Raw genomic sequence first — 11,865 nt, 5'->3', positions numbered from 1 at the left:
CCTGTTTTAAAACCACTGTACTGGTTGCAAGTTTGTTTCTGGGCTCCATTCAAGGTGCTCACATTATTCTTTAAAGCCCTAACTGATTTAGGCCCCAGATATCTGAAAGACCACCTCTTTCCCTACCGACCCTCTTAGGTTCTTAAATGGCAGTTCCTCCTCCACCCCGCTCTGCATGGCCCCTGGGGAGAGATGAGGGGAGCTTATTTGCTTAGGCTTATTTTTCAAATTTATAAACCACATCACAGCATAAGGCTACAAAAGCAGTGTCTGTGATAAGATTTTAAAAAGTTAAAATATAAAAAAGAGAGAAGCATTCCAAAAACTGAACCATTTCTGCAAATTTTATTCATAAAATATGAAGTATTACATTAAAGGAATTTCAGAAGAGCATTCAGGCACTCAAGAGGTGTATTCAGATATATTTAAAAGGGGCTAGGGATCTATTTTCCTGCCCATTACCCTCCACAAGGCTCCTTTCACATCCTTGTTCCTCAAACTATAGATCAGAGGGTTCAGCATTGGAGTGACCATGGCATAGAAGACAGCAACAAATTTGTCCTGGTTTGAAGATCTGCCTGGCGACCTTAAGTACATGGCCATAGCTGTGCCATAAAAGATCCCAACCACTGTAAGATGGGAGCCACAGGTGGAAAGAGCCTTGCTCCAACGCTGAGCTGAGCGAATCCTCAGCACTGCCAGACTGATGCAAACATAAGTCAGCAAAATGAAGGCAAAGGGTACTAAGAGAGTGAAAACACTGCTGCCGAGTGAGAAACCTGCATTGGCTGATGTTATGTACTGAGCTGAATCCTAGAACAATAGGATTCAGAAACAGCGGGAGCTACCCAATCCAACTCCAGGTGGAAGTGAATCCGCAACCTGATTGGCCTGCTGGAGCAGCCAATCAGGCGGCTGGCAGAAGTGAATCTGCTACCTGATTGGCCTGTAGGAGCAGCCAATCAGGCTGCAGGCAGAAGTCAATCCACAATATAATTGGCCCACAGGTGTAGCCCTGAAGTAGCCAATCACGCAAGGCCCATTGTGTAAATAATGTATATAAGCAGATGGTTTTGGGAAAAGAGCCATTCTTCTTCTTCTCCTCTTCTCCTTGATGACTATGAGCTGAATAAAGAGCATGAAATTCACTCTCGACTCCGAGTACATTTCACTGGCGACGAGGATGGGATCCTGCTGAGCTGACCGCCACCACGCACTGCACCGCAGCACCGCCACCTGCTGCACCGCTGCATCGCACCGTGCTTCCAGGCTTCAGCTCCAGGACCCAAGGAACCCAGAATGGCAACCGACAGCAGCTTCTCGCCATTCAAACCAGCATCAGGAGACTGGGAAGGGTACGCCGCCCGTTTCAACTTCCTCCTGCAAGCGAAAGAAGTCACCAACGATGCCATGAAGAGGGCGACATTCTTCAGCGTCTGTGGAGAGGAGACGTTTGAAATCGCCCGGGCTCTCCTTGCACCTAGAGATGTCGCTACCGTCTCTTACAAAACAATAATGGAACGGCTGAAGGAGCATTTCTCACCACAGCCCTCGGTGGTAGCTTGCCGAAATGCCTTCTACGCAAAGCGGCAAGCCCCGGGGGAAACCATAACTGGGTTTGTGACCTCCCTCCGCCAAGCCGCCCGGCTATGCAACTTCTCAGAGTTGGAGAACATGCTTCGTGACCGCCTCGTCGGTGGCCTGAGGGACGAGATGTTGCAACGACGCCTCTACGCCAAAAAAGACCTCACGTTCCAGATTGCTCTGGAGGAAGCCCTGGCAACCGAAGCCGCCGAGAGGTCAACGCAAGAGGCACGACCGGCCCCGCCATCCCAACCGAGGGTCTACCACGAAGACCTCACCGACGAATCCGAATCTGACAGGGAGGAAGTACACCGAGTACAGCGGCGCACTCAAGCAGCACACACACCACAGCAGCCTCGACGAGAAGGAGGGAACTGTGCAAGCTGCGGGGAGAACCACGAGAGGAGGACCTGTCGTTTCCGCAACGCAGAGTGCAGGCAGTGCAGAAAATTGGGACACATCGCCCGGGTGTGTCGGGCTCGACTCACCCGTCGACAAGCATCAGATGACCGACCCAGGAGCCCCAGGTCACACGGCACCATGCACCAAGGCAACTCGACGGAGATCACGGACTACCAGGTATTCCAGTTGCCCCATCCCAGCACAGAGAAAATTTATATAGAGGTACAGATAGAGGGAGCCCCATGCCGCATGGAGCTGGACACGGGTTCAACTCTATCCATAATCTCGGCCCGAACATTAAGGGAACTGTGCCCTAATGGGGGTCCCAAACTAAGGCCGGCCCCATTCACCCTCCGGGACTTCCAGAAACGTAAGGTCCCTACAATGGGGGTGGGGACCTTCAGGGTGCAATATCGAGGGCGAAAGCAACAATTGGACTTGCTGGTAGTTAAGGGCCCCTACGTTAGCTTACTGGGACTGGCATGGTTTGGACCTCTGGGGCTAGCCGTTACCGGAGTGAACCGCACTAGCTTACAAGTGGACGTGGACGCCATATGCAAAGAGTTTCCAGGGGTTTTCGATGGGGCATTGGGACGATATACAGGACCCCCCATTGCCCTACAGCTAGACCCCGCTGTACGACCCATCAGGCACAAGGCCCGCCGGGTCCCGTTCGCCCTGAAACCCCGCATAGATGAGGAATTGGACCGACTCGTGGAGCAAGGAGTGCTGGAGCCGGTGCCCAACGCCCCCTGGGAAACTCCAATTGTCACACCCGTCAAGCCTAACGGTTCGGTCCGCATCTGTGCAGACTACAAATGCACCATAAACAAGGCTCTCACGGCCCATGCATACCCAGTGCCAGTGGTCAGCCATGTCCTCGCCACCCTGGCTGGGTCAAAAATCTTTGGCAAACTGGACTTGGCCCAAGCGTATCAACAGTTGCCTGTGGACGAAGCCACAGCAGAGGCTCAGACGATTGTGACGCACAGAGGGGCATTCAGAGTAAAGCGGCTGCAATTTGGCGTTAGCGTGGCACCAGGCATATTCCAGAATCTAATGGACTCTCTCCTTAAAGGGATTCCTGGCGTCACCCCCTTCTTCGATGATGTACTGATCGCCGGGCCCACACCAGAGGAATTTGAGGACCGCCTCCGCTCCGTCCTGCACCGTTTCCAGACGGCGGGCCTCAAGGTGAAGCGTGAAAAGTGTTTACTGGGAGTGCCGCAGGTGGACTTTCTGGGATTTAAGGTGGACGCAGAAGGGGTCCATCCAACCGGTGACAAGGTACGGGCCATTTGTGAGGCCCCAGCGCCCAAGAGCAAGCCCGAACTTCAGTCATTCTTGGGACTATTGAACTTTTACCATGCCTTTCTTCCGCATAAGGCAGCGGTAGCGGAGCCCCTACACAGACTCCTAGATAAAAGGGCCCCTTGGGTGTGGGGCCAGCGACAAAGGGCCGCATTCCAGGCAGTCAAGGACTTGCTCGTCTCGAACTCGGTCTTGGCACACTTCGACGAGAGGCTGCCAGTGGTGCTGGCATGCGACGCCTCTCCCTATGGCATCGGCGCTGTCCTGGGACACCAACTCCCGGATGGAAGAGAGGTGCCGGTGGCATACTTCTCCCAGACGCTTGCTGCAGCCGAACGAAACTACTCACAGATTGACAAGGAGGGTCTGGCAATCGTGAAGGGCGTAAAAAAATTCCATGATTTCTTGTACGGGCGGCCCTTTACCATAGTGACTGACCACAAGCCGTTGCTTGGCCTGTTTGCCCCCGAGAAGCAGACCCCCCAAGTGTTGTCTCCACGTGTCCTCAGGTGGTCAATTTTCCTTGCCGGCTACCAGTATGCACTAATCCACCGCCCTGGGAAGGCGATGGGCCATGCAGACGCCCTCAGCAGGCTACCACTACCAGAAACAGGCCCCGACCTAGCGCCTGCGCAAGAGGTTATGACCCTGGAGCTGCTTCCCGACTGACCCATTCAGGCACAAGAAGTTGCGCACCATTCCACAAAAGATAGGGTCATCTCCCGGGTCCTGGACTGGGTGTGGCGAGGATGGCCCAGCAGCAGCCCCGGGCCAGAATTCGCTGGCTACACAAACCGCAAACATGAACTGTCGGCCCACAAGGGGTGCCTGTTATGGGGAAGCAGGGTTGTTGTTCCCCAGCCCCTCCGCAAAAGGGTCCTCACAGCCCTACACGAGACACACCCAGGGGTAGTGAGGATGAAGGCCCTTGCCAGGAGTTATGTGTGGTGGCCGGGGATTGACAGAGAGATAGAGGCCTGGGTCCAACACTGCCAGACCTGCCAAGAATCCCGCCCGGATCCCCCAAGGGCCCCAGTCCAGCCCTGGGAGTCCGCCCGACATCCATGGTCACGCTTGCACGTGGACTTCGCTGGCCCCTTCCAGGGAAAAACATTCTTCATAGTGGTGGATTCCTACACCAAATGGCTGGAGGTCGCACTGGTACCGTCCACTTCTACGGCGGCAGCCATCCGGGTACTACGTAAGCTTTTTGCAACCCACGGGCTCCCTGACACCCTCGTCTCGGACAATGGAACCGCATTCACGTCAGAGGAGTTCCAGACCTTCACAGCGCAGAACGCCATCCGCCACATCCGCTCAGCACCATTCCACCCTGCCACCAATGGCCAAGCGGAGCACATGGTGCGGACCACCAAGGACAGCCTCCGCCGCATGACACAAGGGGACTGGGAATACCGCCTTGCCGCATTTCTTCTAGCACAGCACAGCACCCCAAGCACAACGACGGGCCGGAGCCCAGCTGAACTACTAATGGGCCGGCGCCTTGCAACTAGACTGGACCGACTTCACCCCGACAGAGCTCAGGATGAGGTAGTGGTGGGGAAAGGCAGGAACCCCCGGACATTTGTGGCCCAGGACGCAGTGTACGCAAAGAATTTTGGGGCAGGCCCAGCATGGGTACCCGCCACAGTCACCAAGGTGACCGGTCCCGTGTCGTACGAGGTACTAACGGAAGGGGGGCAATGTTGGCGCCGCCACTGCGACCAGCTACGGCGACGATTCCCAGGAGGAACCCGGGAGGAGAGCGGGACAGAGGGGTCCCAAGGGGACAGCAGGGCAGTGAGGCCTGTAGAGCGAGAGGGGTGGGCAGGGGAAGCAGAAGCAGTAGGCACAGAGGGGCGCCCCGAGGCTGGAAGGACACCGGAACCAGAGCCACAACCTAGTGGTTCAGTGGCGCCAGACCAGACAGCCCCGGCACAGCCAGCAGCCTCGGAACACGAGCCAGAACCAGAACCCCTGACCAAGGAACACCCCAGGCCACAACGCACACGGAGGCGGCCAGCAGACCTTGGGGACTACGAATGCAACTTCCCGGGCAGGACTGGAACTTAGAGGGGAGGGGTGTTATGTACTGAGCTGAATCCTAGAACAATAGGATTCAGAAACAGCGGGAGCTACCCAATCCAACTCCAGGTGGAAGTGAATCCGCAACCTGATTGGCCTGCTGGAGCAGCCAATCAGGCGGCTGGCAGAAGTGAATCTGCTACCTGATTGGCCTGTAGGAGCAGCCAATCAGGCTGCAGGCAGAAGTCAATCCACAATATAATTGGCCCACAGGTGTAGCCCTGAAGTAGCCAATCACGCAAGGCCCATTGTGTAAATAATGTATATAAGCAGATGGTTTTGGGAAAAGAGCCATTCTTCTTCTTCTCCTCTTCTCCTTGATGACTATGAGCTGAATAAAGAGCATGAAATTCACTCTCGACTCCGAGTACATTTCAGCTGAGATATCAGAACATGCTAGTTTCACAACAGCCTGAACTTCACATGCAAAATGGTTGATGACATTGTGCCCACATAGTTTGATCTTCATGGTGAAGGATGGTACAAGGGTCAACAGGGAGGCCAAGACCCACGAGGAGACAGCCAGACAGCCACACAGCCTTCTGTTCATGATCAGCGTATAGTGGAGTGGCATGCAGATCGCCACAAAGCGGTCATAAGCCATGGCAGCCAACAGAATGCATTCTGTCGTTCCAAGGAAGAGCGAGATACACATCTGGGCAAAACATCTGGCATTGGAAATAGTGGGCCTATCCGTGAAGCTGAGGGCCAGCATCTGTGGGACTGTGCTGGTAGTATAGCAGATGTCAAGAAGGGAGAGGTTGCCTATAAAGAAATACATGGGGGTGAGGAGGTGAGGATCTGCTACGATCAAGAGGACAATAAGGCCATTCCCAATAAGAGTCATTAGATAGAGGAAGAGAAAGACAACAAAGAGCACCTTGCGCATGAGTGGCTGGCTGGAAAGCCCAGTCAGTAGGAAGGTCTCTGGTGTCGTTTCATTATCATCTTCAGGAACCATGACGTTGTAAATTCTTCCCAAGATGTGGAATTATCTGCCGGGATAGTAAAGATGCCCCCAAACTATAGTAATTGGAGTGTGACTCAATCCCATCACCATTATTGTTGGTGAAATAATAATAATAATAATAATAATAATAATAATAATAATAATAATAATAAATTTATTTATAGCCCACCCTCCCCAGCCAAGGCCAGGCTCAGAGAGGCTAACACCAAATATAAAACAACTAGTTAAAATACAACTCAACAACAAGACTAAATACATTAAAATTAAAAATAAAAAATAAAAAATGATAATTTTATAATGGTGAAATGCTTATTTCATAATGTCATCAAATAATTATTGGGGAACATTTTTTTCCATTTTCTGTTGAACTAGGGATGAATGAATATTTCAATTTCAATTTCTCACTATTTCTAAACCTTTTCAGTTTTAAATTCAGTTCTCCATATATCAACATTAGTTTGTGATTGATTGATTTAAAAGCCCTTGTGAAATTTCATCAGCATATTGGCTCTAATTTTTCCTAATATACCGGTACACATTTCTATGTGAAAAAAATTACACTCTGTGTGGAAAATGTATCCTTGGAGCATGGTTATGAAACCCCAATCCTGCGGCATACAATAGTGGTACAAATCCACCCCATATGCAGATATCATATATACAGTGTATTTAAATGTTCTAGGGAAATCTGTGACTCTCCAGATGTTGCTGGACTACAACTCCCATCATCCCTGACCATCCTGGCTAGGGCTGATGTCCAACCATATGCAGGAGGGCCATGCATTTGTGCCACTACTGTAAGTGCTCCTTGCAAATTAAAGCGACCCAGAAAGGAGTTAAGTGCTAAGAAGCACCTTTGTGGCCACAACATCTGAATGAGGATTCCCACTCCCTTGCTGTTTTGTATTACCTTTCTCCTAGACCAGCATTCATTCCTTTCTCTCCATGTACATGTTGGTACTATCAGAGGTAACAAGCATGATATTTGACTAACGTGAACTTGTTAATTGTCCTATTTTATGTTGTACTCCACATGTAGCAGTGGACATACCATTCTCTAATGTTTTATTGGCTGTCACAAAAATTCTTACAGTCATAGGGGTCACATCCAAATACAGATGGAAGAAATTGTCATGTTTGGTTCTCTCAGGTTCTCATTTTCCCCATCTTAAATTCAGTTCTCCACAAGTCTGCTACAATTTGCATAATTTTTTTAAAACTATCCTCATGAAAAATTCTTTAGCATTTTAGTCTGAATTTCTCCTAAAAAAATAAAAAAATCCTAAAAAATAAATTTTGTATGCAATTTTGACTAATGTACACATTTGTGCAAGCACCTTCCCTATATATAATGCATTTTTGTTTGTTCTATATTCTATATTATCAGATCTATATTCTTTTTACATACATTTTCTCCTAATATGGGCATTTTTGTGAGCATTGCTTGCTTAGAGAACTGCACCACAAAATCTGGACAAGTGCAAGTTCTGGAAGATGGCTGTGCTTCAGTTCTCATATTGATTCAGAAAGTGCAAATTTGGGGGGTATAGCCAGGTACTTTAAATGTATGCTGTGGGTGTGACTATAGTATGATATTGTGTGGTATTAATAGGGTGGTGAATATCTCTAATGGGGGGAAATGGGTGTTCTCCTAAAAGAATCAATTACTAAAGTCAGCTTGCTATATTACAGTTTAAATTTCTGACTAAAAATGTAAAATACATACAAAAGAAACTTGAAATATTTACCTTATGCGGTGTCCTGTTGGATAACATTTGTTGAAAGGGAAATAGGTTGCCTGATGGAGCTGAATCAAATAGCCCTGTGCAGCCTAATCTCATACACATTTCTTTAAAATTAAGTTACATTAACCACCCTGCGGATTCCTCCCAAGTCAATGTGCCTATAATTGCAGCTTTAGGAATAGGTAGTTCTAAAAGAACATAAGAAGATCTAATCCACGAACATCACGAGGGGATTTCAAATATTTTGATTAAATTAAAGAATAAATAAAATACTCTTCTGGTTATCACACCAGTCTTAAGAAACAGCAAATGTTTGAGAAAACCATGAAAAACAAAAAAACACTTTTTATATCATCTGACTTACGGTAATTAGGCTGTGTTAACAATATTGGGGGGTGGGGGACCAGAATATCTCTGCTGATTCAAATGGCAACAATGGAAAGCTGAATCAATCTTCTCAACCAAGTTTCTGATCATAAGTGGTTAATTCTTGTCTTTATGGCCTGAGGAACCATCAAATCTAGACCCCCATCTGAACAGAATACTGTAAAATCCAATCTCTGTGTGTGACTAGAAAATAACAATTTTTATAATTAAAACTTGAAAACTCATTTATCATGAGTCTTTATATCCCTGAGAGATTTCAAAAGTTTTATGTACAGACTTCATACCTCTGAGAATATGTCCCAGACAGGCAATTAAGAACCAACTTCCTATGGGGTATTATGTATGTATGTATGTATGTATGTATGTATGTATGTATGTATGTATGTATGTATTTGAATGGATTTTTAAAGACATATTTTTATCCATATGGCATTGAAAGCAGCATACAACAAAGCAGTAACAGAGCAGAACACAAAAAATGGCACATCATAACATTGGAATTGGGCATATTAATATGAATTATACCAGTTATGTAAAAAGAAATCTTTAAGCAGTTTACATAAGACATAACCAGGAAAGAAAAAGGCAATATAAATTCATATAAAAATACAGAACTACAAATCATTTTTTAAATAAAAGTTAAGTGTCATTTTGTTGTTGACATTTAAACCCCTTGAGTAACTTGAGACCAATATACTGTATTGGAAAATCATGAAAGACCATTGTTATCCTGGGGAGATTTGGGTCAAGCCCAGCGATTGCCCCTCTCATGCCCAGACAATTCCTAGGCATGAGTCAACTAAGCAGTTAATTCTATTTCTTGTCGCCAGCATGATTCTGTAATAGTTGTATGCAAAGAGAGTACAGCTTAGTCCCACCCGTGAAATTCTGGGCTATTTCTTTCTTTATGCAGAGTCTGACAGTAAAACACTGGACGGCACTGGATGCTTGTCAGGCATTTAAGAGCATCTCGATGGAGAGCCAGAGAGGATCTCCTTTGGCCCCTTGCCACCTCTGGGGAGGAATCCTCTGGCCTTGCCATCCAAAGGGGGCTCTCAGGCAACCATGTTATCTTACAAACAGCCATAAACACAATCTGATTTCAATAATAATAATAATAATAATAATAATAATAATAATAATAATAATAATTTATTATTTATACCCCGCCCATCTGGCTGGGTTTCCCCAGCCACTCTGGGCAGCTTTTATTTAATACATACTTTAAATCTATTCAATTAAATATACTAATTGTGTGTTTTAACTATATTGCAAACACTTTAATTAAAGATTTGGAAATTTAATTCATCGTGTGGCCCATGGGTTCAGTGTCAAAGTACCCTTGTAGTCCACTTGGCCTGAACAGTTGGACCACCCTGGTCCAACTTCTCAGGGCTTTGGACACTATATAAGTGTGCAAGAACTTGACCCACTAGCAGATGGGAAGCCAGTGTCGGTCTCAGGTAATAATAATAATAATAATAATAATAATAATAATAATAATAATAATAATATTAAATTATTTATACCCCACATATCTGGCTGGGTTTCCCCAACCACTCTGGGCAGCTTCCAACAGAAAAATAAAATACAGTAATCTATTAAACATTAAAAGCCTCCCTAAACAGGGCTGCCTTCAGATGTCTTCTAAAAATCTGGTAGCTGTTTTTCTCTTTGACATCTGATGGGAGGGTGTTCCACAGGACAGGCGCCACCACCGAGAAGGCCCTCTGCCTGGTTCCCTGCAACTTGGCTTCTCGCAACAAGGGAACCGTCAGAAGGCCCTCGGTACTGGACCTCAGTGTCCGGGCAGAACGATGGGGGTGGAGACGCTCCTTCAGGTATACTGGACCGAGGCCATTTAGGGCTTTAAAGGTCAGCACCAACACTTTGAACTGTGCTCGGAAACATACTGGGAGCCAATGTAGATCTTTCAAGACTGGTGTTATGTGGTCTCAGCGGCCGCTCCCAGTCACCAGTCTAGCTGCCGCATTCTGGATTAGTTGTAGTTTCTGGGTCGCCTTCAAAGGTAGCCCCATGTAGAGCGCATTGCAGTAGTCCAAGCGGGAGATGACCAGAGCATGGACCACTCTGGCAAGACAATCTGCGGGCAGGGAGGGTCTCATCCTGTGTACCAGGTGGAGTTGATAGACAGTTGCCCTGGACACAGAATTGACCTGCGCCTCCATGGACAGCTGTGAGTCCAGAATGACTCCCAGGCTGCGCACCTGGTCCTTCAGGGGCACAGTTACCCCATTCAGGACCAGGGAGTCCTCCACACCTGCCCGCCTCCTGTCCCCCAGAAACAGTACTTCTGTCTTGTCAGGATTCAGCCTCAATCTGTTAGCCACCATCCATCCTCCAACCGCCTCCAGGCACTCACACAGGACCTTCACCGCCTTCACTGGTCCTGATTTGAAAGAGAGGTAGAGCTGCAATTGGTCTTGCAGGAAAAAGCATGGGGTGAGATGGCCGAAGAAAGCTTTATCATGTACAGTATAATGAGATAAGAATCCAATGTCCTTATTCAGACCAGGTCTCTCCATGGTTTTAAGCTTGGTAATGAGTTGTAATTCAGCAACTTCTCTTTCCAGTCTGTTTCTGAAAATTTTCCGTAATAAGACAGCTACTTTGAGATCTTGTATAGAATGTCCTGGGAGATTGAAGTGTTCTCCTACTGGTTTCTCTGTCTTGTGATTCCTGATGTCAGATTTATGTCCATTTATCCTTTGGCGTAGGGTTTGGCCTGTTTGTCCAATATAGAGCGCTGAAGGGCACTGTTGGCATTTGATGGCATACACAATGTTAGAAGATGAGCAATTAAATAGTCCTGAGATGGTATGTTGGATGTTGTTGGGGCCAGTGATGGTGTTGTCCGGGTGTATGTGGCAGCAAAGTTGGCATCTGGGTTTATTGCAGGCTCTGGTACCAGTGTCCATGTTAAGTCTGGTGGTGGTATTATTGTGGGTGAGAAGTTGTTTAAGATTGGGTGGCTGTCTGTAGGCAATGAAAGGTCTTCCTCCCAGAGCTTGAGAAAGAGAACTGTGTTCCAAGTGTCTTATATCGTAGAACAGAGGGACATTGGAAACATTCCAAAACAGTTTTCACCTACATGCTGTCCACTCCCAGTTGGTGCTGGACTACATCTCCCTCCAGCTCTCACTCTTACCCATACTGGCTGGGGCTGATGGGAGTTGTAGACCAAAATAGCTGGAGAGCAGCAGGCTGAGGAGGGCTGTTTTAAAACATTGTAATCTTAATTATGGTTCCCTCTAGAGTCTCACTCTACCTTGAACCTTGTGGGCTTCATGGAGCAGATGGTATCAACCCCTTACGCCTCACAAAACTAGGCAGAGGAGGGGGAGGGAAGTGTTTGGGAAG

General features: G+C 47.6%; 1 protein-coding gene across 1 annotated transcript; it reads right to left on the bottom strand.

Moving 5' to 3' along the window:
* Positions 1-435: 435 nt before the first annotated feature.
* Positions 436-6,343, bottom strand: LOC118082591 (olfactory receptor 13H1-like). Its single transcript, XM_060279782.1, has 2 exons — positions 5,754-6,343; positions 436-763 (listed from the first exon to the last, which is right to left on the bottom strand). Exons 1-2 carry the CDS (start codon positions 6,341-6,343, stop codon positions 436-438), a joined length of 918 nt encoding a protein of 305 aa, XP_060135765.1.
* Between the last annotated feature and the right edge of the window lie 5,522 nt (positions 6,344-11,865).

This window comes from Zootoca vivipara, chromosome 10, assembly GCF_963506605.1.
Source record: "Zootoca vivipara chromosome 10, rZooViv1.1, whole genome shotgun sequence".
Lineage (NCBI taxonomy): Eukaryota > Metazoa > Chordata > Lepidosauria > Squamata > Lacertidae > Zootoca > Zootoca vivipara.
The sequence above is the reverse complement of the archived record's forward strand: the minus strand, read 5'-3'. Positions and strand labels throughout refer to the sequence as shown.

Excerpts from the sequence above, each read along its gene's own strand:
- LOC118082591 (XM_060279782.1), bottom strand. The coding sequence starts at position 6,343 with ATGGTTCCTGAAGATGATAATGAAACGACACCAGAGACCTTCCTACTG. Across the intron at positions 764-5,753 it reads TCTGATATCTCAGCTGAAAT|CAGTGTTTTCACTCTCTTAG; the intron begins GTACTCGGAGTC and ends CTCACTCGGCAG.